The sequence below is a fragment of the Hypomesus transpacificus genome, unplaced genomic scaffold (genome assembly GCF_021917145.1).
Source record: "Hypomesus transpacificus isolate Combined female unplaced genomic scaffold, fHypTra1 scaffold_62, whole genome shotgun sequence".
Lineage (NCBI taxonomy): Eukaryota > Metazoa > Chordata > Actinopteri > Osmeriformes > Osmeridae > Hypomesus > Hypomesus transpacificus.
The window spans coordinates 1,132,135-1,159,675 of NW_025814035.1; the positions used below are offsets into that span (position 1 = coordinate 1,132,135).

The 27,541-nt window shown below is 44.9% G+C and overlaps 1 protein-coding gene across 1 annotated transcript in view; it reads right to left on the reverse strand.

Annotated features, from left to right (window-relative positions):
• Window positions 1-27,541, reverse strand: part of anks1b (ankyrin repeat and sterile alpha motif domain containing 1B) — a 204,525-nt gene that overhangs the window by 31,656 nt on the left and 145,328 nt on the right. The window contains 6 exon segments of the mRNA XM_047017696.1: window positions 343-495; window positions 9,501-9,599; window positions 15,645-15,751; window positions 17,719-17,788; window positions 19,539-19,664; window positions 20,023-20,699. Of these exon segments, the coding sequence (XP_046873652.1) occupies window positions 343-495; window positions 9,501-9,599; window positions 15,645-15,751; window positions 17,719-17,788; window positions 19,539-19,664; window positions 20,023-20,699 (1,232 nt within the window).

Below are 27,541 nucleotides of genomic sequence, written 5' to 3' on the forward strand. Positions count from 1 at the left end.
ACACAACCGAGGGGGTTAACTTAAACTTTGACCCTCAAACCAATATACAGTACACCAACTAGTCTTAACCTGGCAGGATGGCTGACACTTTGCACAGAAGGTACAGCCTTCTTCATGTTCCCACGTGCACTTGGCTACCCATGGCCATTGAAGATCAGTTTACCAATCAAATGGCCAAAGAAATAGAGGAAATAGGAAGTGACACGGCAGAAAATGAGCACACAGAAAATCCCTCCTTTTTCCGTTCTGTCCCAGAATTCACGGCCAGAGGCTCATACATTTGACAACATTCCAATAAATTAACGCTTGAAAAAGAAAACAATAAAAAAACAGCAAACCCACGTTGATGAGTTCAATCTCCCAGATCTTCTTGACCAGCTCCATGGAGGTGTAGCCATTGATGAGGAAGGACTTGGTGTAGTCTCCCAGTTCCAGGGACTCCAGCCACTCCGCTACCGACGTGGGGTTGTTCCCGTCATAGCCCACGGGACGCACCTACAGAGAGAGAAAGGACAGAGAAAAAAAGGGAGAGGAAGAGAGACAGGGAGATGAAGAGAGAAAGGGAGGAGAGAGAAAGGGAGAGGAAGAGAGAAAGGGAGGAGAAAGAAAGGGAAAGGACGAGAGGAAGGGAGAGGAAGAGAGAAAGGGAGGAGAAAGAAAGGGAGAGGAAGAGAGGAAGGGAGAGGAAAAGAGAAAGGGAGGAGAGAGAAAGGGAGAGGAAGAGAGAAAGGGAGGAGAGAGAAAGGGAGAGGAAGAGAGGAAGGGAGAGGAAGAGAGAAAGGGAGGAGAGAGAAAGGGAGAGGAAGAGAGAAAGGGAGGAGAAAGAAAGGGAGAGGAAGAGAGGAAGGGAGAGAAAGAGAGAAAGGGAGGAGAGAGAAAGGGAGAGAAAGAGAGAAAGGGAGGAGAAAGAAAGGGAGAGGAAGAGAGATACATTGATGACTTTTTGTGTGTCTCCTTCGTCTCCATATTATGGCTACATGAATGTGCGTTAAACATTCAACTAAATACAGGCATCAATGCTCTGCCATGGCATCTCCTTTCGTCTCAATGATTCAACAGAATAGACTTAAAGGCAGGGCAGGTCATGTTTTTGAATTTGTTTTGTCATATTTCCTGAAATAAACTTCACATCCTGATAGCAATCATTAAATCATATGCTCTCACACTTTCTAATACAGAAATCCGTGGCTGTCACAGGACTGTAATAAACACGACTAATGATTGCATTCGAACTGTTTGTTGGTCTGTAATGACACACACTATGTTCTCTTAAGCAATTTAGTCACAAAAACTTTAGAGGCAGAAATAGTGGGGTTATTGTTCTCCAGAAGTGAACTACAAAGCAAAGGAAGGGTACATGCTGAAAGAGGGGGAGGAGGGTGGCAGAAGGAGTTTTTACTTTTGAAAACTTCGGGGGGGGGGGGGGGGGGGGGGGGTGAGAGTAAAGTGCTGACTGAAGAAGAAAGTCAAGGGAGATCCGCTACCCAGAGTTCCTCTCTCTCCCTTTTTCCATATCTCTCTCTTGCTGTATGATGCCTGCTTATCTTTGTAAGCTTAGCTCTCTTTCTCTCCCTCCTCCTCCCCCCTTTCACCCCTGCTATGGCAATGCAGTCTCTTTCACAGTCGGTTTCAGTCTCTATGGGTACACACGTCTTATCTTTATACCTCTTCCTTTCCTACTGTTGTTCCTCCTCTGCCACCCCCTTCCTCACCTTTAAGTGTTTATGTCTATAACACCATGAACAAGTACAGATTTCTTGGCTACTTATGTTGATTGTTTACATTTACATGTAATTGTATGTGTATTCATAATCTGCTTTAGTATGTGTCACAGTAATGTGCAATATTACTATGTATTTCATCTAATTCATCCCTTCTGAATGTTCCTAATGTCAACCACACTTTACAAATGCTCTGGCACAGGCACACACACACATATTGAAAAAAAAATATATGTATTAAATGTGCAGAAGTCATTTAGCTATGCCCCCACCTTTATTGGTCACAGGAAGCACAGGACAACCCCACACAACTACTCTTTGGCCAATCATGCTGCAACCCTGCCTCACATCTGGATGGAATACATTCCATCCCTTGCATGCACAGTCGCAAAAGTAAACTTTTCCAAAGTAAAATGTTTTCAATACATAAAAGACACCTGTCCATCCTTGCATGTAAGAAAGACGTGTGATGTGTCACAGTTTTCAGTTATGTGTAGTAAGTTAGTATTTACTAAGATCGGTTTATAAGATATTCACAGCTAGAATAATGCCCTGCTTAAAAAGTGTTTTATGAATAATAACACAGTGATTACTGATTAAAGACAATTTGTTAAATTGTGACAATTTGCCCAATTATTTGCCTTGCTATGGGGTAAGTTGTCACAATTTAACTCAAGCTAAGTGACATTATCTGAAGCACTTATTACTTCTGAAACAATTTGATGCTATTGACATTATTACAAGCTAACTTGATAAGCAAATGTCCAAAGTATTTGCAAAACAAACAATTACAGTTCTGAGATAATGTACATGGAGGTAGGTCTACTCTGCACCAGTTGATGACAAACGTGAGTTGTAATAATAAATTAGAATTATAGAATGTATTATATTAATTATACACTATGTACTGTAATTTTCAGTATACAGTATTTGGCTGCTGTACAATTGATTTCCTAGTAAAACATAAGTGTCTGCTGGTGTAGTGGTTAAAAACAGAAATTAATTAAAGAAGGGACATGGCTTGTTTATTTGTGTGACCAATGTCCCAAACCTGAGCACAAACCTTAAAAAGCCATTCAAGCTTCACATTTAATCATAGCTGACCCTTTGCTTATTTTTTCCACATTGTCCAATTCTTGGGGTTTCTTGTTGACTAAATATTAATAACCAAAAAGATTTCCAATCCATTTTCAAACAAAACATGATTTATAGTCACAAGCCATATTATTATGCATACAATATAATACATGTTTTGTCAAGACTAAGGGGTTGTATGGCCTTACACCAATAGATCTTTTGCTCACATATTCCCATTGCTGCAGTGATTATGTTTTCTGTGGTTCAGAAGTTTGCTACCTGCAGATGTTCAACTGCTCACGTAAGAGTGCTCTCTTCTTTATAGCATATACTGTATGATATATTATATATATCATACATATATATATTATATCTGAATGGGGCAGGAGAGGTTAAACATTTGCGATCACAAAAAATCTCTCCCCAAGCCGATTAGCTGTCATTAACCCAACATTTGCAGCTGATTAAAGTATCATTTCTATTCATCTATTGTTTGGAGTTGATAGGGTCATGCTTCTCAGTTTAGGCAAACAAACCACACCAGTCACCTTCCACCATGTCTCTGAGGTTTGTCTGGGAGAAAGTGTAAAAGCCAAATTATTTAACAGTAGCCCATAATACTTGCCTTAAGCCTTAATAGTATTATTAGAACATACTAATTTAAAGTTGAGTTGTATACACTGGGCGTGCCCTTTTGGCCCTTGTGGCACTACGAGGGGCTGCTACACTGCCAATAAAGCGCCCTATCCCAACGGAGCTTCGAAAGCCGTTCCGCGGGTGCAGAGCCGGAGCTAAGCGGAGGGCTAGGCTGGCAACACGGAGGATGAGATACAGGCTGGACAAGCTGGTCAGGAGGGCGGTGACTGGTGGAGATAAGGATGTGGGGCAGGCTCTTGGCCATCATGGTTACTGTCAATCACCTCCTCCGCCATGTCCTGGCAGGACAGTCCAGCAGCCTCCGTAGCGTTTGGCTCAACACGTTCTCGGACCGATCAGTGTCTTTGGAGGTCCTGTGCATGGCCTTATTGTGTTCTATTGTCTGTTTGTATTGCATCGTGTTGTGCGCTGCAACTTGTGTCGTCACTAGCTGCATTGTTTCAAAAGCTAGCATTTGCAAGTTGCAGTTTCAAAATAGTAATGAGAAGTGACATTTTTATAGGAAAGAGGTTTCAATGGACTTTGAGGTTCACTGTATGTCTATTTTACACACCAAACTGTCATTTTTCAACTGTGACAAGGTAAAATCGGTTTTGTAATCAATCGCCCTTTTAAAGATTTGCCATTGAACTTCAACAAGGTGTATCTGTACTGATTGTAGAGCCAGGGCTGTCTACTGTATCTGTACTGATTGTAGAGCCAGGGCTGTCTACTGTATCTGTACTGATTGTAGAGCCAGGGCTGTCTACTGTATCTGTACTGATTGTAGAGCCAGGGCTGTCTACTGTATCTGTACTGATTGTAGAGCCAGGGCTGTCTACTGTATCTGTACTGATTGTAGAGCCAGGGCTGTCTACTGTATCTGTACTGATTGTAGAGCCAGGGCTGTCTACTGTATCTGTACTGATTGTAGAGCCAGGGCTGTCTACTGTATCTGTACTGATTGTAGAGCCAGGGCTGTCTACTGTATCTGTACTGATTGTAGAGCCAGGGCTGTCTACTGTATCTGTACTGATTGTAGAGCCAGGGCTGTCTACTGTATCTGTACTGATTGTAGAGCCAGGGCTGTCTACTGTATCTGTACTGATTGTAGAGCCAGGGCTGTCTACTGTATCTGTACTGATTGTAGAGCCAGGGCTGTCTACTGTATCTGTACTGATTGTAGAGCCAGGGCTGTCTACTGTATCTGTACTGATTGTAGAGCCAGGGCTGTCTACTGTATCTGTACTGATTGTAGAGCCAGGGCTGTCTACTGTATCTGTACTGATTGTAGAGCCAGGGCTGTCTACTGTATCTGTACTGATTGTAGAGCCAGGGCTGTCTACTGTATCTGTACTGATTGTAGAGCCAGGGCTGTCTACTGTATCTGTACTGATTGTAGAGCCAGGGCTGTCTACTGTATCTGTACTGATTGTAGAGCCAGGGCTGTCTACTGTATCTGTACTGATTGTAGAGCCAGGGCTGTCTACTGTATCTGTACTGATTGTAGAGCCAGGGCTGTCTACTGTATCTGTACTGATTGTAGAGCCAGGGCTGTCTACTGTATCTGTACTGATTGTAGAGCCAGGGCTGTCTACTGTATCTGTACTGATTGTAGAGCCAGGGCTGTCTACTGTATCTGTACTGATTGTAGAGCCAGGGCTGTCTACTGTATCTGTACTGATTGTAGAGCCAGGGCTGTCTACTGTATCTGTACTGATTGTAGAGCCAGGGCTGTCTACTGTATCTGTACTGATTGTAGAGCCAGGGCTGTCTACTGTATCTGTACTGATTGTAGAGCCAGGGCTGTCTACTGTATCTGTACTGATTGTAGAGCCAGGGCTGTCTACTGTATCTGTACTGATTGTAGAGCCAGGGCTGTCTACTGTATCTGTACTGATTGTAGAGCCAGGGCTGTCTACTGTATCTGTACTGATTGTAGAGCCAGGGCTGTCTACTGTATCTGTACTGATTGTAGAGCCAGGGCTGTCTACTGTATCTGTACTGATTGTAGAGCCAGGGCTGTCTACTGTATCTGTACTGATTGTAGAGCCAGGGCTGTCTACTGTATCTGTACTGATTGTAGAGCCAGGGCTGTCTACTGTATCTGTACTGATTGTAGAGCCAGGGCTGTCTACTGTATCTGTACTGATTGTAGAGCCAGGGCTGTCTACTGTATCTGTACTGATTGTAGAGCCAGGGCTGTCTACTGTATCTGTACTGATTGTAGAGCCAGGGCTGTCTACTGTATCTGTACTGATTGTAGAGCCAGGGCTGTCTACTGTATCTGTACTGATTGTAGAGCCAGGGCTGTCTACTGTATCTGTACTGATTGTAGAGCCAGGGCTGTCTACTGTATCTGTACTGATTGTAGAGCCAGGGCTGTCTACTGTATCTGTACTGATTGTAGAGCCAGGGCTGTCTACTGTATCTGTACTGATTGTAGAGCCAGGGCTGTCTACTGTATCTGTACTGATTGTAGAGCCAGGGCTGTCTACTGTATCTGTACTGATTGTAGAGCCAGGGCTGTCTACTGTATCTGTACTGATTGTAGAGCCAGGGCTGTCTACTGTATCTGTACTGATTGTAGAGCCAGGGCTGTCTACTGTATCTGTACTGATTGTAGAGCCAGGGCTGTCTACTGTATCTGTACTGATTGTAGAGCCAGGGCTGTCTACTGTATCTGTACTGATTGTAGAGCCAGGGCTGTCTACTGTATCTGTACTGATTGTAGAGCCAGGGCTGTCTACTGTATCTGTACTGATTGTAGAGCCAGGGCTGTCTACTTCTTCAGATGGCTGGGTTGTCCCGAGTACATGATGGACATGTAGATTTTCTTTATTCATGTGATTTTTAGACATAGTACAGATTTCCTGCACAACAAAATTTACCATGGCATTAGTGACATCTAAATTCGCTACCAGCATCTAACACCTTTGATTGCTTGAGCTATTAACCTTAACACAAAAAAAGTGTTTAAAAGACCGGGAAAAAAAATTGGGAAAAAATTTGGAGCCAATTTGTAAAGGAGGATAATAACCTTAAGACATTTTTTAATGGTAGACATCCACTTACATTTTATTTCTTAATTCAGGCTTATTAAATACAGAGAAGCAGATGACACAACACATGGATTCTGGACAGAATCCTCTTTTCCCACTGTCTAAAGCTTTGGCTTCACTTAACTTGTATCCTACCTGAATGTGGTTCTTATAAAGTTAAATCCTGCCATCTTTGCAGTGTCCTATACTCATTATGCTGTCAGCCGCCAACAACAACAGCTTGGATACTACAGTGCCCTCCAAAAGTATTGGAACAGTGAGGCCAATTCCTTTATTTTTGCTGTAGACTGAAAACATTTGGGCTTGACATCAAACGATGAATGTGAAACCAGAGATCTACGTTTCAGCTTTTATTTCCAGGTATTTACATCAGGATCTGATGCACAAATTAGAAAATATCACCTTTTTGTTCGAACCCACCCATTTGTCACGTGAGCAAAAGTATTGGAACATATGACTGACAGGTGTGTTTTGTTGCCCAGGTGTGTCCTATTACATACATTATTCAATCAATAAATACCACTGAATGTCTACACTCAGGTTCAGATTGGGTAAGATAGGTTTTGTCTATGCAGACTGTATTCAGAGGTGAAAACAACATGAAAACCGGAGCGCTGTCTTTGGGTGAAAAACAAGCAATTGTGAGTCTTAGAGAAGATGGAAAATCAATCAGAGCCATTGCAGAAACATTGGCCATAGCCAGTACAACCATTTGGAATGTCCTGAAGAAGAAAAAAACTACTGGTGTACTAAGTAACAGACGTCGAACAGGTAGACCAAGGAAAACATCAGCAGTTGATGACAGAAACATTGTGAGAGCTGTAAAGAAAGACCCTAAAACAACTGTTAGTGAGATCAGCAACAACCTCCAGATGGCAGGAGTGAAGGTATCACTATCTACTGTTCGCAGAAGACTTCATGAACAAAAGTACAAGGGCTACACCAGAAGATGCAAACCACTCATTAGCAAGAAGAATAGGAAGGCCAGGCTGGAATTTGCCAAAAAGTACAGAGATGAACCTCAAAAATTCTGGGACAAAGTTTTATGGACTGATGAGACAAAGATTAACTTTTACCAAAGTGATGGAAAGGCTAAAGTTTGGAGAAAGAAAGGAACTGCTCATGATCCCAAACACACAAGCTCATCTGTGAAACACGGTGGAGGTAATGTCATGGCTTGGGCTTGCATGGCTTCTTCTAGGACGGGCTCATTAATCTTCATTGAGGATGTAACACATGATGGCAGCAGCAAAATGAACTCGGAAGTCTACAGAAACATTTTGTCTGCCAATTTAAGGAAAGATGCAACCAAACTGATTGGCAGAGCCTTCATCATGCAGCAAGATAACGACCCAAAACACACTGCCAAAACAACAAAGGAGTTCATCAGGGGCAAGAAATGGAAGGTATTAGACTGGCCAAGTCAATCTCCAGACTTAAACCCTATAGAGCATGCATTTTACCTGCTTAAGAGGAGACTGAAGGGAGGAACCCCACAAAACAAACAACAACTGAAAGAGGCTGCAGTGAAAGCCTGGGAAAGCATCAAAAAGGAAGAATGCAAAAGTTTGGTGACGTCAATGGGTCACAGACTTGCTGCAGTTATTGAAAGCAAAGGATTTGCAACTAAATATTAAGTCTTATTCACTTAAATATGTTTTAAGTATATCTGTTCCAATACTTTTGCTCACATGACAAATGGGTGGATTCAAACAAAATGTGATATTTTCTTAGTTGTGCATCAGATCCTGATGTAAATACCTGGAAATAAAAGCTGAAACGTTGATCTCTGGTCTCACGTTCATTATTTGATGTCAAGCCCAAATGTTTTCAGTCTACAGCAAAAATAAAGGAATTCGCCTCACTGTTCCAATACTTTTGGAGGGCACTGTATATATACCACAGCAAACATATGCTTGAAAAGTTTGCTCTAATGAAAACAATGCAAGTCTAGAGAGGTTCAGATTGACAAATGAAAGTTTCAAGAAGTTAAAATACGTTCAAGATTTGTCTACAAAATGTTATTCTGTGTCTATGATGCTGATTACTATGACAGAACAGAAAAACATCAGTGGTCTGTATGTACAGCACCAGTATTTTTGTGTATGTGAACATCCTGTCGTTACTCCTTTGCAATTGTATGTAAACAGTGTCTACAAAAGCATTAAAGTCACAACGTAAAGTCAGGTTCAAAGTAAGGTTTAGGACCCATTGATCTATCTATCTTTGTACAAGCCTTGTACAAAGGCTGGTGACCCAATTTCTTCAAAACCAGAACCAAAAAAGTTGTATAACTACTACTAACCTGGACAATACAGAACCTCATGAAAATGCTCATAAATTAAAAGTAACTTGCACTTGAGCTTTGATCTGACCTGATCATTTAAATCTGACCTGAATTGAGGCCGTTCAAGCCTCAAATCTGAGGGCCCGTATTATTGTCAGAACATCCAGACCAGGCCTGAGCATAGCAGAGGCTTAAAGCAACCAGGCGGGACTCGAGCCTGACTCAGCCCAAACCCAACTAGTCCCCTGAACCATGACCACACAACTCCCTCCCTCTTCCCCTGAGCTGCGATAATGCAGCGAGAAGAGAATACAGGCACTTGTTCACAAAAGTGCCAAGACTGTAAGATTCAGTTGACAACTTTTGCTTCACCTTAGCTTAATAGATGACGGTAAAAATCCCATAAATAAATAACAATAAGTGTGTTCATTTGCCAGACATTTTTATCCAAAGCGACATACAGGGGATTTGAACCTACGACCTCACATTTGTATCAATCAAATTGCACTACCACTGAGACATATACCCATTAGTTGTTTTATCACAATAATTTGTCTGAAAGTAATTAAAAATGTATTTTTTTGAGCTTTAATCTGCTTTTTAATCTCAGCCCAGTCAAACAAAGCCTAGTCCCAATTCGGTCCAAATAAATTGACGTAAAACCAAAACCTCACACTTGATGCCTGTGTATGTGTGTGTATATCGTATGACTCTTACCCTGGGCAGAAGGCGTATGGCCTGCAGGAGGCGCTGTCTGTGGGCCGAGTTGAGGATCCCGATTTCCAGCAGATCCTGGTCCTCCACCACGTTACTGCCCTGAGGAAACCACAAGAGAGAACCTGATCAGCACCTCACCATGTGTGTGTCACATCACTCATCCCATCTGCAATATGTGCTCGAGGGTTCATGAATTTCTCAAATCAAAACCGGATTGCCTTTTGATATTTTATTGATGCAGGATAGTCCGTTGAGACCAAAGTCTCATTTGCAAGGATGCGCTGAGATACAGGAAGTAAACACGCAATGTCACAGAGATGACACAAACCAAACCCAAGGAGACAGGAAACATAGTGGTTCATGATGAAGGCTCAATTTCACGTGCAACAGTTGTAATGTACATATAACATATACTACACATACGCAGAATTAATTCTACTGCAGGACATTTGCGATGGAGCCATGTGATCAACCCTGATTTTTTATTGGCTTTTAGTGAAGCTTGAAGCAAGTAATGTCTAGGCCTCATTTGCAGTGCAGGGGGTTATATGGCTGAGTGGTTCGGGAGTCGGGCTAGTAATCAGAAGGTTGTTGGTTTGATTCCTGGCCCGGGCCAAATTATGTTGTGTCCTTGGGCAAGGCACTTCACTCTACTTGCCTCATGGGGAATGTCCCTGTACTTACTGTAAGTCGCTCTGGATAAGAGCGTTAGCTAAATGACTAAATGTAAATGAATGAGTATAATGTCTCTGGTGGTTACAACACATGCAACTTCACAGAACTTGAAATCAAAGGGATGTTGGCAGAGATTGAGTTCAGTAAAGGCCTGAAAAGTGGAAATTAAATACTGTCGTGCTTTGTCTTGCACACTCATGAGAGGGGTACAGGACGGATCTTAGCTAGCTATGATTGGAGTGAAGTCGATAACAAAAGTAAGCTGTTACTTGTGTTTTCTCCTTCTGTCAAGGTTGAATTTTGCTCATGTGTGCATCCAGGTGTCATTCACCTGTGTTGATACTTCAAGAGATTTACAGTATGCTTCGTTCTAGGTTGTAGTTTGAGATGTGACGGGGATGATGAAGAAGACAGATCACATACACCACAGTTGATCAGATGAGGTACAATATGATAGTTCAAAAGTCGTATATTTTGGCATTGCCATGGAGCCCATTCATTTCGCTTTTAAGTTCGAAAAACGTATCATCCCTCCATATTAGGTAAAAACACAAAAAAAAAACAGTTTGCTGTGTAAAACCATTTTTATATTTGTATCATATACTGCCATTTTTAGTACTGTGTACAAACAAACAAATTAGGTTACGATAAATAAAAAAAACCCTGTCTCTTGTGCTCTCCTTCCTCTGTATTGGTAAAAAAAAAAATATTGACCATTTATTACAAAAACGAATTAAACCCCATTTTCAGAACTCTGTTCTGTACTCCTCACCTCATTTTTACAACTCCAATTAACTCCATTTCCCTTAAAGATCGACCACAGCAGCGGTGAGATGCCATCCTAACCTACAATCGATGTAACTGTTTTGAAGGTCACACAAGCAACTAGACTTAAGTTGCCACTTAACTATTTATCATCTCAATAGATGTTAAAATAAAGTATTTGTTTAATAAACAATTAAGTTAAATAAGATATTGGAAAAAATCACACTTTTTGCAAATGCTAGGTGGGAGGCTTTTCTTTAAAGCAAATTGTATTTTTTATAGAAGCAATAGAAATATTTTACAATCTGTTGTTACAAAAATGTAGTAACCTTTTACCCTCATACCCCCCCCCCCCCACACACACACACACCAACTTACACCCCTACCCCCATCATCCATTCCAATCTTCTGGCTTCGTCTGCATGATGACTGGTAACCTTCATAAAGGGGTGTGTGTGTGTGTGGAGGGGGGTACTGACTGTAATTGGAGGATGGTGTGTGTGTTTTCATTTTTAGGTTAACTTTGACTTTCAAGATGACAGACACACGATTACAGACTTTGGATTTCGATCCAGACGTATAATATATCAATCTCTGTCACATAAAACCCTCATATGCTAATGAAGCACTCATCGTCACCCATTGCCACGACGACAGTCGCCAACCTCCTTCCTGTCCTACCATCACTCACCCTCAGCCTTGTCCTTTACTGGCAGGGTAAGGTGACAGGAAACACCCCCTTCCGTGAGTCCACATTGAGAAAGACATTCTATTATGGCCAGAACAACAACAGCAACTGGCAAGCCACAGCCAGTATAGGTTGTGTGTGTGTGATTGTAGCCAAATGCTGGACACATGAGGGCTTAGTGTGAAGATGACACAGTATGTATGTCAGTAGTATGTGATTTTCTGGGGCTTTTGCCAAAGGTTGGTCAGTAGAACAAGTTTGGGGTCAAATTAATTTGGCTGCAGTACGATTCATCTAATGAATCTTGAGAGCACTCATGTGAAAAGAAAAAATAACTTTTCACGAACATAACCGTTGTTTCACTTATTTCACTTCCTGAATTGAGTAGCAGGCGGTGGGAGAAGCACATTTGACCCCCTACTCCTCCTTGTAGACTTCTGAAGAAAATATGATGTGCAAACAGAAAGTAATCGGAGTGCTGTCCTGTAGCATCAATGGAACCCATCATACGCTGGAGAACCAAGTCTCTGCATCAGCAGAGTTAGGGTGGTGGGTGTCACTTTCTAATCAACAAACCAACAGCACTTCACACCAACCCTAACTCACCACAAGAACGTTTTCTGTTTACCACATTTTCCATGATTTTTGCACTGCAGGAGAGTGTGGAAGTATTCCGTATGTATGGCCTAATGTGGCCAAAGACACAAGTTTTTTTCATCACCTTAATATGAATGAAAATTATGAAAATGAATTCTGTTTATTTTAGTTCATTTAGTTTGGCCATGACTACAGTGTGGCAGTTCATTTATATTTGTTTCCATTATGTATATGCACACAATACATGAACACTGAATCATTGCGAACCAATCAATTTCCACGACTGACATGCTGTAACAGAAAGCTTTTGCGATAAAGAATCTAAAAAGGTTTTTGTCCTAACTGCAAAGTGCCTTAAAATAAATGAAACTGGAAATGAAACTAAATATTGCCAGTTATAATGTGTGTTAATGACATCAACAAAAAGTGACTGACAGACAGAAAAAGATGGAAAGAGAATGAGAGAACGGCTCACACAACAGAGAGAGCATGAAGCAACCACGACACTTGAAAGGAATGCTGCATTAGGTTTCCTGTAGTTCTATATACAATATTAATTATATCTAAAAGGCATTTCTGAGGAGATTGCAGAGCTGTAAAAACGAAAGTTAAACAAGAGGAAATAGAGGAGGGAGGTATTTTCCAAGTCTCTCAGTACTTCTTCCAGCAACTTTTAGCACTCTTACTGTAGCACACATGGAAAACTATCAGAACGCTGCGCTGTGTGCTGCTGGATACGGAGACACAGCTTAGAAATAAGGGCCGGGTTTCCCAGATTCGTTAAGACGCTCTTAACGCTAAGAGCTTTGAAACGTTCTAAGGGCGTTCTAGAGCGCTGTTATAACATTCCTAAGAAGATCTTAGCGTTAAGAGCTTCTTAACGAATCTGGGAAACCCAGCCAAGGTGTGTTTGTGTGTTGAAAGATAAAGGCCTGTGAAACTTGTTTTGTCATACTCAAAATTAGCTCAGGTCAGAATGCAGCCAGTGTCTATGTTGTACGTAAGCATGAATAACAGACACACACACACGTTTAAGCAATGATGAGCATCATGACTTGCAGAACCTCATAATGTCACTCCTAGGGGGTGTGGTTAGACTCCAAATGTAACCAAGGAAGTGAAACTATCCTGTAGGTTGATACTGTAGGTAACAACACAAAGTTCCGCCCATTGGTGTGTGGGGTTATCCCCACGTTCCTATAACAACGTGTGGGAACACAGGTGCAAGTACCCGATGACTACCACGGTACAAATGCTTTCTACCAGGGAAGTATAGTGTTGCCTAAACAGCTTCACACTTTGCTTCAGTACCAGACCAGACACATACCTATGGTAGCCACACTGATGGCCAAGACAAGAGAAAGACAGGGAGAGAGAGAGAGAGGAAAGGGGGAAGAGAGAAAGAGGGGAGGAATAATGACAGAGAGAGAGCAGAAAGGAGAAACGAAACTGATCAGGAAGAGACAGGCAGATGAAGAGTGGGAGAGGTAGGTAGAGAGAGAGAACGAGAGAAAGCTTAAGGCGAGTTCAATGTTGGAAAGTGGCCAGTAGAGGGTTCATCATTTGATGTATCACAGGTTAGCTGGGAGGCAGGTCACGAGGGGGGGGGGGGGGGGGGGGGGGGGGGGGGGTGTAAAAATGATAATCTGCCACAGCATAGATCTTCCAAGTTGAGGGAGAGAGAGAGAGAGGTAGGGAGAGATAGAGTACTGGTGTCTCTGCATTTCTTTCCATCCCTCCGCCTCCACCCCCTCCTCTTCTACAAACACACTCCACTTTGTACAGATCCATACCGTACAAGCTTGCACACACAGACACACACACAGACACGCACACACACCCACACACAACCAGGATGCAGAATACTGAGCCAGGGCTGCAGTTGCCAGGGTAACCAGGGAAACAGATGCAGGTCACAGCAAGCAGAGGGCTGAGGGTTGTCTAATGTTCACAAAACCCTTTATTAGACACACACACACATTCACAGACACACAAATTCAAACACGCACACAGACACATACACACACACACACACACACACAGCGACACGTGCAGCCACTCACTAATGTGGAACATTTACACCAGATCTGGGTGCAGAATGACAGTTATCTGCACCCAGTTAATCTCAGGAGAGTGATTAATTACTTTAACAATTACTAAGATCCAATATAAAGTCATTCAATGGAATTGAGGGTTGTTCTTTATAGTCCTTTGGTTACATACACACACACACACCCCACCCCCACACACTCACATACACACCACTAAAGTGTACAGAATACACATAAAATGTACTTCAAGGCAGCATCAATGGATGCTGTATCAGGAGTCATTTACTTCTGATGTGCCATGCTATTAGACTAATGATCTATGAAGACTGGAGCTACGGTTGCCGGTTCACATCCTTGCTTGGGGTACATTCATGACAAAGATTCAAGCACACACAGACACACACATCTCTAGGTCACTGTCTCCTCAAAATGTCAACATTTCATTATTCTCTACTCACTCCACATCTCCACTCCTCTGTCAGTCTCTCTCTCCCTCTATCGCTCTATCAATCCATCTATCAAAAAATATCCATCCATCCATCCCTCTTTGCAATGGTGCCTTAGTGAGATCTCTGAACCGGTGATTGGTGTGTTTGTACACTGTGTGTTGGTTCAAAAACACAGACAGAGAACATGCTGCATGTACATCAACAGCACTGTGATACATTTTGTACTTATTTTACTTCCGGACGCACACCTTAAAAACAATAATCGAACGCACTAAGAGGTACACATGTACACACGCCCACACAAGAGTGAAAAGTCAGCCGACCTCCCTGATTTTCAAACGTTCTCCCTCTCTTCCCCACCCGCTCTCTCACTGCCTCTCTCTCACTCTCTCGCTCCCTCTTTCTCTTTCCCTCTCTCTCTGCTTCTCTTCTTTCCCCTCCACTAAAGATGAAAGGCAGAGAGAACACACAGGGAGAAGTGTGGATAAAAGCAAACTCAGTTAAATAGTTGGCCGACCTCCAGACCCCTGGCGAAGCATGGATAGCGAGCGTGTGTGTGCACACCTAGCATGTTGCACCTCGGCTCCCTGGCCGACTCTTTGCGTATGTTTGCCTGATGAAGAGATCCCTTGGCTTGGGAGAGTGAAGGACAGCCATGGAGGATGGTGGGGGGGATGGAGACGGGGACAGAGATGACAGGAATGGAATGCACAGACAGACGGAGAACGAGGCAGCATGTCTACAAACAGACACGGAGAGAAAGAGAGTAAGAACGAGAGAGAGAGAACAAGAAACAAAAAGCACCGGGGATGCAAAAAAAGAAAAAGAAGGGGGGAAAAAAACGAACAAAAGAATAAAAAAACAAAGAAACCCCGACGGACAACAAAAAAAAGGGTCCGAAACGTCAGACAAAACTCACCATGAACTGCACGTTGTCGAAGCCATTGGCGAGCAGGTGGTTCTCATACTGGACCAGGCCGATACTGTCCAGCCACTGGCCGACAGACTGCATGGGACAGCGGGGACCTATGAGAGGGTGCAGGGGCAGACGCTTGAGCAGGGAGTAGCCGTCCACGCGGTAACACCGGCAGTCTGGCTGGGACAGCTGGCACTGCCACATCATGTTCCGGGCGAAGTGGCTGTCGAAGGAGCTCGCCATGGTGGCGGCTGTTGGATGGCTGGCCGGTGGAGGATGGCGGGGAAGGGGGCTCAGGAGAGAGGGGGGAGGGAGGGATGGATGGAGGGTGGACGGGGCAGACGGAGATGGAGGGGGGTGGAGGGGAGGAGAGGGGTTGGAGAAAGAGTGGCAGGGGATGGGGGTAGGGGATGGGGGTGGGACGGGGGGTGGGGGGGGTCGGGGTTAGTGGTGCTGGAGGTGGAGCATGGTCACCTGGGGAGCGGGGGGCAGATAGGCCAGGGGTGAGGGGCAGGGGGGGGGCCAGTTAGCAGGCTTGGTATGAAAAAAGGGGGGGGGTTCAAGCTGGAGGGCAGGTGCGGAGGGGGAGGTGGGTGGCTCGGTAGATCCAGGGAAAGCTGAAAAGCAAGGATGAGGGGTCGGTGGGGAGGGGGGGGGGGGGTGGGCGGGCGGGTCGTCCGGGGGGAGGGGGTTATATCCACAAGAGAGGTCCGCTGTCTTGGGGGTAAAAATCCGTGCGCGGCTGCCTTGAAGGACTGGATTAGTTGGAGATCCGAGGAACGCGTGTCGCGGTGCTAGGCGCCTCGCTCCCCTTTTGTTGCTTCTCAGCTGTTGCGTCCGCTCGCCTGTTCCCTCGGCGACAAAGCGTGTGTGTGTATGTGTGTACGTGTGTATGTGTGCGCTCACTGGTGGCGGTGTGTGAGAGTGTGTACCAGAGAGCGACCGAGAGCAGTCTGGTAGGTAGCTAGGTTTCTCTTCCTCAACTACTCCCACTCTCATCTGTATGCTTCTGCAGCCCCTCTCTCTCTCCCTTTCTCTCTCTCTGCTCTCCCCCGCACTCTCTCTCTCTCCCTCCCTCCCTCTCCAGTACCTCTGCCTGTTTCTATATTGCGCTCTCTCACTCTCCCCCCTCTTTTTCTCTCTTATTCCATCTCTCCCTTCTCCATCTCTTTCCCTCCCCCTCTTGTCTCGTCTTCCTCAAGCACTCTCTCAGCTTTTCCCCCTTGATCTCCGTCCCCCCTCGTCTCTCTCGCGCTCTACTCTCTTCTTCCTCCCTACTGGGGCTCGCGTCGCCGATAAGAGCCATAACATCGGCCGAGCCGCTTCGTCGGAGGCTTGAGATGCCCCCTCCCACACACAGACACACATACGCACACGTGTTCATGCGCGCGTATGTGTGTGCGTGCGTAAGTTGGATGGAGAGTTGCGGCGCAAACAGGATTCTCCCCGTGGCGAGCCGGGAATTCTTTCCCAGTCATAAACGTGTGGTGGGGGAGAGATGGATGGATGGAGAGAGAGAGCGAGGGACAGAGAAAAAAAGAGAGAGGAGATGGAGAGAGGGAGAAAACAAGAGATAAGGAGAGATAGAGAAAGAGAGAGAGGGGGGTCAGGCAAGGGGAATAGGAGTGACAGGGTGAGAAGGGGGAGGGGGGGTAGACGAGAAGAGGGAGGGGGGTGCATGAGGAGAAGGTAGAGACAGAGAAAGACAGGGAGAGAGAGCGAGACAGAGACGGAGAGAGAGGAGGGTTACAGCTAAGCAGATGGGGAGAGAGGGAGGAGGCAGAGGGGAGGGTGTGGAGAGACTAAAAGAGGAGGAGAGAGGCGAGGAGGAGTAACAGAGGGATAGGGGGATGAGACTGATGAGGAGAGTAAATAGCGGGGGAGGGAAAAAGGGGTTGAGAGAAGGAACGCGACAGACGCCAGGGTGTTTCCTGGGTTATCTCCGCTAAAACGGTTATTACGAGTGCCAACAAGTCAATGAATCCACAGGCACAGTACTATACAGTAACACGATAGCAGCTAATACACACAGAGACACACACACACCCAATCGTGAAGGGAAACCCAGTGCCCTCACCTGAAGCGTCCTCCTTGATGTCCAGCCCTGTGAAGATCCCAGCCCCGATGGAGCTCATGATCTTGTCAATCTAGATGGATGGACAGAAAGAGAGGAAGACATAGAGATAGAAAGAAAGAAAGAAAGAAAGAAAGAAAGAAAGAAAGAAAGAAAGAAAGAAAGAAAGAAAGAAAGAAAGAAAGAAAGAAAGAAAGAAAGAGAGAGAGAAACACAGAAAGCGAGAGACAGAGAGTGAGAAAGACATATATATATATACAGAGAGAAAGACAGAGACAGAGAAAAATAAAGCGACACAGAGAGAGAGAAAGAGAGATAGAGAGAGAGAGAGACAGAAAGAGCGATGGAGAGATGGTCAATTCACAACAAATATCCTAACAAGCGTTGTGTCTGAATGGATAAAGTTCACATAAATGCATTAAAGCGGGAGCAGCTATCCTCTGCCTCCTGCTCATCTATGTGAGATAAACGACATGAAAGGCTGACCCCAGGTCTGCTACAGTCCTGTACCAAGCTCATACACTGGCTACGAGCAACAACACATCGCTGCAGATTTCATCATCTTAAATGACTACATTTTGCCCACTGTCTCCCATCCACAGTGTCCATCTAATGATCCCCATTCATTCAATGGTTGTTTGTGTCAAATGCTACACACTAGTGGTGGCAAGGATCAACAAAAAGATATAGCAGTGAATAGGCTGTTAGCCAGTTCCCATGAGCCCCAAGAACATCTTTCATGGTCAAGAAACTCTGAGGGGGCACCAGAAAAGAACCGTAAATATTTTGGAATGATTAAAAAATACTGGCACACTTATGTAATTTGGGCATGCTCCTAAGTTAACTTGCTAATGACGGCAGTATCTTAGGTTTATCGACTGCTGTGGGCCGTCCCTTGTTGCAGCGTCGTGCTGACAGGACAACAGTCATGCTCCAAATGTGCTTTCTCCCACATTCCTAAGCATCCATTTCCCCCCCTGGCAAAGGTTTTCCCGAAGCACATCATTAAACATAATAGGTCATGTTAATTGCTCGGAATTATGGAAAATTCTGCATGGTAATTAATCACGATCCACATGTTAAATGTGTGTGGTGAGATGGTGGTTTAATGTCTATGAGATTACATGAAGTTTAGTCACACGTACACGCACGCACCGATGAATGCAGACAAACAGACACACGGACACACACAGAAACACGCACAGATACCACCCAAACACACAGACACATGCAGACACATGCAGACACACAGACAATGCTATAACCCAGGGTTTCATAAAAAGCCATCTTGTCTTTGTCTTTCTATGTCATCTTAAAAGTCTTTGAACATGCATCTTTGTGTGTGTGTGTGTGTGTGTGTACGTGAGTCGGCAGTCTGAATGGCATGCAGTGACCAGAAAGTAATTGTACGTGAGTCAGTGTGTTCATAGTCTGCTGAAAAAAACAATAATGCAATACAATGCCAGAATGTGTGTCAGTAGCCCTTTATACTGTACGACCACACCAGCCCTAAGCGCAAACACACACGTAAAAAAATAAAAAAATAATCTACCAACCAAGCAAGTTCATATAGTAGATCTTCAACATTATTTGAAGTCAGCGTTTTTATATCTCTTTATCTATCTTGCTGTCTACACTTTCAAGATATTATTTAAATAAGATAACATTTTACTGATCATTTAGATATTTTAATCAATTTCTTTTTTTTTTACTCCAGATACAAGAAATATAGTAGTGGATGAGATCTGGTTAGACTATTTCTACTCCATTTTAATTATCTTGCTTTACTGAACGGCTAGTGGTGAACAGCCAGCTAGTCTTACCTCTTCCCACTCAGCAGTAAAGGAGGGGGTTCTCTCCAGTCTGGCCCCAGAGCTGGTGCTGTCTCCTGGGCTTGGACTACCTCCAGGACCCTGGCCCCTGGCCCCAGACCCCCAGCTGTGCTCCTCCTGGACAAGTACAAGCAGAAAAAGGGAGAGCAAAATAATCATTCACCAATTATTTGTATGACTTTTTACTTATATGAAATAAACAGAGAGCTCAAGTCTACGATTTATTGAAAATGACCATATACAACATATTTAATACATGTGTTTAAAGAGATTAAACACTATATTAGATGTTTTGGTGCTCCCCTCAAATCGGCTGTGGTTATGATTAGTGTTTTTATTTTTGATTATTATAAAGATTTATTTATTTATTTTATAATAAAATTATAAATAAATGTCCATCAAATGGCCTGTTTAGATGTAAGAATTTGGAACAATCAACTGGGATGAGAATGTGTCAAAGCTGAGCGTATCTTACCTGAGGGGGTGAGACAGCCACCAGGTTAGAGTCGGACTTGGACAGGGACTTGGACAGCTGCAGATCCAGCACACTGCGGGGAATGGACCTCATCCTCCCCAGGGTGCAGGCCCTCTCTTCGTACCCAGCCCCCGCTGCCCCGTCCCTGGCTACGCTCCCCGCCTGGCTCCCCCTAGCCCCCGCAGCTCCGGACGCACCCGCTAACCCGTTCCTCACATAAGAAGACCCCGCTGCCGCCGCCGCTCGGGAGGAAGAGGAGGAGCAGAGGGAGCCTTGGCCCGCCCCAGCTGCCTCTGCCCCGCCCTGGTTCTGGTTCACACGCGTGTGGAAGATGGTCCGGTAGACCACCTGCGGCTTGGCTGGCGCTGCTACCTCTCTCGGACTCCCGGGAGCCTCGCTGCCCGCGCGCGGGGCGACGGTGGGGGGTACGGGCGCCTGGAGAGGGGGGAGGCCCGCGACGCCAAAGTCCGGCGCCTGGAGGAAGTTCCCGTGGGTGCGGGGCTCGGCCGCGCCCGGCTGCTTGCGGGCTTTGGAGCCGTAGAGGTGGTAGGGCGTGTCCGGGCTCTCGCACGCTGGCGACGAGCCGTGGAGGAGGCCGGCGAACTGCTCGGGCACGCGGCTGTGCCTGCGCTCGTCACCCGGCCCGGGCTGGGGGTCCCTCTGGTACGGGCTGTCGTCTGTGGAGACACACACACACACGTTGAAATGTGGACTGTACGTACAGTAAGCTCACACAGCACACAGACAGCAGTGTTTGCTTCAGGAGACGGGCTGTTCCAAACCTCCAGAGGTTTCTGTCGTGGCTGCAGACCATGTGACGGTCAAGACTGACTCCTGACTGAGGTTTAACACCCCTGCTGCACCTGCATCTGCACGCATGCCTGCACTTGCGTGGTGTGTGTGTGTGTGTGCATGTGAGACATGAGCATGATTGTGCATTAGGCCATTTGTCTGTGTGCGCATGCCTGCACTTGTGTGTGCGTGTGTGTGTGTGGGTCTGCATTTGTATGTAGGTATGGACCATTGACTGGGTTCTGTGAGGTATAATGATAGCCAAATGGATGCATTCAGAGATGCAGCTACTGTCTGTGTGCTTTGAGGTAAAAATAAGACCCTTTCCACTCAACAAAAGAAGAGTGAGTGTGTTTCAATAGCGTGTGTGCGAGTATGTCTATGTGAATAGTCTCACTTTAGGTCGATAAGTGCATTCACAACAGTCTCACCACTGTGCTTCACAACAGGATGACAGGAAGCATTTGTGTCCAGCAGTCAACAACCTCACAGCAAACTCGGTTCATGGCAATAGACTTAGACCATAGTTAGTGTCACAAAAAGGTTTGGAAAATGGATTTGAATCATGCTGAAAAGTCTGCCAAGGGGATGAATGTGAAGGTTACTCTGCTTTCTGTATTTTTAAACTGTCATAAAATGGATTTAATTATTTGCTGATGAAGTATTTATTTTTAAGTGCTTGATAGTCTGTATTGTAACAGCTAATGTAAACACACTAAACTGACTACCACTCAGTCAACACCTAGGGAGAGGGAGAGGACAGGGGGAGGGGGAAATATAGAAAGATGGAGGAGACAGAGAATGCTTCCCAAGTTCCTACAACACAAGCTTTTCACAGTTCCTGGAACTCAGAGAGGGCCACCGTATCGAGCCCTACCCCAGTCTGATGCTCTCTCCCCTGGGCAAACCCAGAGCCTCCCCCCCCACCTCCCTTTCAGCAACACTGCATTGTCATGTCTGCCATGCAGCTGTTGTTGTACATTCTCAGTCTAGCAACAGGCTTAGCGGTACTGTATCAATGCGTTGTCTGATCGATGTGTCTCCCTTACGTCTTGAGGAAATGAAGCATATATCCAAACAGACTGTCTCAAGTGTGTTGGTTTTCCCGTCATGTGTTCTAATGTGCTCTGATCTGCCTCTAACCATGGTTGCGATATCGGCGGTTTCCCGTGTTGTCAGAAATGCGTGGGCTGTCATACGCGCCATCGACATTAGATGAGTAGTGTCTCTACTGCACACACACACACACACACACACCCTCTCTCTACCCTTCTTATTAAGCTTTTGTCAATCTTCTTCTCCGTCTCTCCCCAACCTTTCGTCCTTCCTGTCAGTCTCTCTTTCACCCTCTCTGTCCCTCTTTCAATCTTTCTCCCTCCCCCCCCCCCCCCCCCGAGCAGCTACAGTCTGCAACAGGTGAGCTAAGGTAGCTATGGCAACAGCGACTGAGGGAGAGGGGGTGAGAGGGAGAGAGAGACAGAGGAAATTATAAACTCTGTACAGTATGCACACACACACCACATAACGCTTGGTTATGAGGCAGAGTGGGTATGCGTGCCCTGTGCGAGCTCTGTGTATTTTCATTGTTACTCGCATAGACAGCTTGCTGAATGAACTCCACACACTGTTCCTTTTCTTGTTTAGTGTCTGGTGTGGTCTTTTGCCGCCACTCCACACTCCACTCGGCGGGTGTGCATTGGTTTGTGAGTTCAAGTGACCGCACTGTTCCAAACGCAGCCAGCTAACATACTGGTGAGGTCCCCTAACCAATGAAGACACGACAGACATCCAATTCCACAAAGGGTTGGAAATACGGTCACAAATGGACACATTTGAGGAGAACAAGTGAAGACCTCTCTCATAGTGGTCAACACTCTAAATATAGAGGAGAGGGGGAGTGTGAAATAAAGAAAGAGAGAAGAGAGAGAGAAGAAGAGGGGAATAGTTAAAGAGGGGGACAGGAATTGAGACGGGGAAAGAGACAGCAAGTGAAAGGAGAGAGAGAGAGATATAGAGAGAGATATATATATATATATATATATATATATATATATATATATATAGAGAGAGAGAGAGAGAGAGAGAGAGAGAGAGAGAGAGAGAGAGAGAGAGAGAGAGAGAGAGAGAGGAAGAATGAAGCAGGCAAACAAAGTTCAAGGAAAACCGATCCACACATGACCCAACTCCCTAAATAAGTACAAATATTTGTTGACATCAGCACAGCAGGACTCTGATTGGAGGGAAGAGGGGACAAAGCTGCAGACAAAAAGACCACGGCAACTTTTATTGACAACTCAGTCCCTCTCACGCCGTCTCTCTCTTTCGCAATTGCTGGGCACCCGGCATGGTCCGTTTCTCCTTCGCACTCTCTTTATGGCTTGTGTGTGTGTATGTTTGGGTGTGTGTGTGTCTTACCTGAAGGGACCTCCAAGCGTGGACTAGGTAGTCCTTAACCCCAGATGCCAACAGGACAGTATCTGCTGTGATAGTTCAGCAACTTGTCAACTCACACACACATAAACACACACATACGCCCAGTCCAGCATAAAAACATACCTCAACTTCAACCTTGACTTCTATAATGCTGCATACCATAGTGGTATGCACGCACACACCAACACCAACACTGACACACACAAGTTCTGTCATGCAGCAGACATCTCAGTATAGACACTGATTGGTATTTGGATAAGTAGACAGCCACATATCTACTGTGCTATAATGGATGGGTTGTGTGTATGTGCTCTCATATAGAGCCTTTATAATAGTTGTATGCTGAGATAACTGCTCAGCTAAGCCAAATACCTCTAACGTTTCTTTCACTTTTCATGGTGTCTCCATCTTCTCTCTCTCTCCCCTCATGTTGGATTGTGCATTCTCTCTCTGTCTCTCTCTCTCTCAACACTTTGTGAGCCTAACCTCCATCATAATCTGTAACAATACCACTAGCACACAGTTTGTAGTGAAAAAAGTCATTTCGCCCCCATCCCACCCACAATAGGCACTTACACCACAGAAAAAGCCAGGGATGGTAAAACCCCTGAGAGATTTTAGAGTATATGAGAGATAAAACAAAGATAGAAAGAGAGAGGGAGTGAGAGAGAGAGGGAGGGAGAGAAAGAGACAGAGAGAGAGAAAGAGAGAGAGAAAGAGAGAGAGGTGCAAACGAGATAAATAACAGAAAAGAGCCTCACCGGAAACAAAAAACTATCAATTTCGCCTTGTTCTCCTCACTTTCCCCATCCGCCACAGCAAGCCTCTTTTAGATATCGCAGCCGTGCAGGGAGTGATCGAGCCCCTCCCCCCCACCCCCACACACACACCCCAACTGCCACTGACAAGGATTACAGGGGATGTGTCTAATTGCTAATTATTCTAAAAGAGAGAAACCTTGACAGTGAGTTTGGATAGTAGTAATAGCACTATTGCTAGTCCATTCAGATGTTCATAGTTGGTAATAATCCACAAACAGAAACTTTAAGAAGCAAAACAAAGTGAGAAGACAGTGTTTAGTGTATTGGGGGTGAGAAGGGCACATTTTTTCCAGTATGTCAGTGCCACAAATTGAGCCAACACACCATAATAATGTTAGAGTGTGTGTGTGTGTAGCGAGTGCATGTTTGTTTGCTGACAAGGCTGCTGTGATTGCAACCACAAAATAAGCCAAGCTCACAGGTCTCTTAGGCACGCTACTGTAACTATATTACAAGACTCATTCCATTTCACATTCAAATGGAAAATGCTGTCAGCCTGTCCCAACATTGTAACACATTAAACTCAACAGCAATTCATCAGACCATTGAAAAACACACACACACACACACACCGCATGCACACACAAACACACCCTCACACAATCTATCCCTCTATCTTTAATACTTTGGGATATTTTCCTGTCTGGAGTGAGAAGAGGAAGGGCTGCAAACGTCTGATACCATCAGATTTCTTTTTTCCTACCTCAGGCGTAGACTGAGTGTTATTAAAAACTACAGAGCAATATCAGACATGTCACTCATCGCAGAGATGAAGGGCCAGCCTATATGAATGCCTTACAGCCAAGGGGCTTCATGCATTACAATAAGCTCAACCTCAGTAGCTAAGCTAATGCTAGTGCTAACTAGACTATGCTAATCCGGGGATTTCTAAAAGGGAATCTCTAAAGGTTTGGGAACTTCACAGGTTGAGGCTAGTTTTTCTAACGCTGTGCTGCGAAGTTGGGGTAGGAATCATGATAAAAAAATACAGTTGAAATGTGCATTCAATATTAATAACCATAAAAGAGTATGTCAAAAATTCTAAATTCTCAAACTAAATAAAATATAGGTATGCTCATACTAAGTTGACGACTTGCTAGTGAGCATCAAGTGGCTAATAATTTCTTCTTGCAGGAGCTACTTTATTATAGGCTCAGCCTCTGAAATCTCTTGAGTTGTGATTCCACTATATGATGGAGCCCACCAAGGCCATGTTTTCTGATGTTTCACAGCAATGTAGCGTCATGCTAACAGGTATGTGCAGGCCTAGCGGTGGCAAATCCCCTGAGGGAGTGAGAAAGATGAAAAACGACCCAGCTGTGTACATTCTTCTCGTTTGACAGTCTTAGCCAGATAGAGCTTGGGTCAGAGTTTGAGATATTGAATTCACACTTTCGTTCCTGCTTTCCGAAAGTGGTAATATTGCCACGGCAACCGGTACATCTCCCACAGGCAGTGTGGAACCAATTGGACAGTCCCTAGATTCTAGCATGACGACGGATGGAAATTGCAACCGTCAATGAGATTTGACGTTTGTTGAGTTTGATGTTGGAAGAATGTGAGTGGTACACATAAGTCTAAGTTTGTAATTCTAAGCGTTTGTGTTTGTTGATCCTATACATTCTTCCACACACACACACACACACACACACTCACACACACACACACACACAAACACACACACACACAGGTTTTTCTCTTAATGAGCACTAGTGTGTGTGTGTATCTGTGGGAGAGCCTGGAGGAGTGTCGTAATAAACCCTGATGGGCTGATTCCAACTACTGGTTAAACTGGTATCAATGGCAGTCTGAGTACCCATCTTCATTACTCTTAAATTAGGCTATGGTGTGTGTGTGTGTGGGGGGGGTCAGCGTGTGGGGGATCAGGTGTGTGTGTGGTGGATCAGGTGTGTGTGGGATGGGGAAGGCAGAAAGCTACTGAAGAAGCATGCACTAGTGAATGAGAGATGAAATTCCATTCTATAGTATTGTGCTGCAGATAAACGGACTGATGAACAAATGGACTGACAGCTGGTGGACATGCTTTGGCTGGATGGACAGCTACCCCCCCCCCCCCCCCCCCCCTCACACACGTGCACTCACACAATGTACAGGTTCACTTACACAGTAAGCTCCGTTGGTGATGGCGGTCTTTAACACAATAGTATTCCTAATTAGAATTCAGTGCAAACAGTGTAGCACAAAAGTGTAGCACAGACACCCCCCCCCCCCCCCCCCCCCCCCCCCCCCAATCATGTGATGACACACCACATGATTATGACAAGGGATGCACTGCCACAGAGGAACACATTCTCTAGACGTAAAGCTCCGCCAGTTTCAGAAAGTAAATTGTGACTTTAACTGCTGCGTCGGAAAACCAGAGGTGGAACCAGGGTAAACTCCACAGGGGTCACAGAAGGTGATGGTTGAAGGAGCACTCATGTAATTGTATGTAAGTGGGGACAATCATGGCCGTTTTGGGACTATTTCTGTCTCTTTGCAGCCCGGTTCTGTGGCTTGGGTATCTTGGATAAACTTCTGCTGCCTGAAGTAAAGTCTGGTGTTACATGTTTACAGTACATTCATGTTTTGTTTATTTATGATGTTGTTACAACATACAATTTACAAATGATATTGTTAAAGAGAGTGCAGTGCACTATACGCAGGGCTGCCAATTCTAACGCATTGGCCATGAGACAAATGCATTTCAACCAGTTCACACGCTCTCACGCTACACCTTGTATTTCTCACGCTCAGAAGGCAACGCCAACCAAGTAGTCCTGCCAACGTTGTAAACAATAATGGACGAGGCGCAGGTACACGGAGTGAAGCAACATAGAGCAACATAGAAAGCACCGTGAAAGCTCGTTTCGGGGACTTTGTATGCAGCAAAATAATTTCAGTTGGCCCCACCAAATCTCCCTCCAAGGTTTTTCGAAAAGTTGGTAGCCCTGCTATACGAGTTGAGAAATGTACACATGTACAGGCACTAAAGGAGCATCTGTCGATTGCTTGATTAATCATGCCTGACTTATAAAGCTGTGTGCGTGCTCTGGGTTGTGTTGTGTGCGCATAACTATGTGCATGTGTGCACACACGTGCAACTATGTGAGTGTGTGCATCTATTGCTACATCTGCAAAGCTAACAATCACTGCCACTGCTACTTTGCTATGTCTGCAAAGCTAACAATCACAGCCACGTCGCTACGTATGCAAAGCAGACAATCACTGCCACCGCTGCATCGCTATGTCTTCCATTATGTGGTATGTTAGCTATAACCGGTCTCAAGTCGCCAACTGTAGGCTAAGTGGCTGGCTAGCTATCATTGGGGAAAATAATGAAACCACTTCATCAGTGTGGCTAATTCAGCTAGCTAGTGTTGGGCTGTATTGGTAGAGACCTGAACAGCCAAACTCGTTTTGTCACTGACTGGTCATTGAAACAAGTCGTGTGGTAGTGGTTTGAATTAATA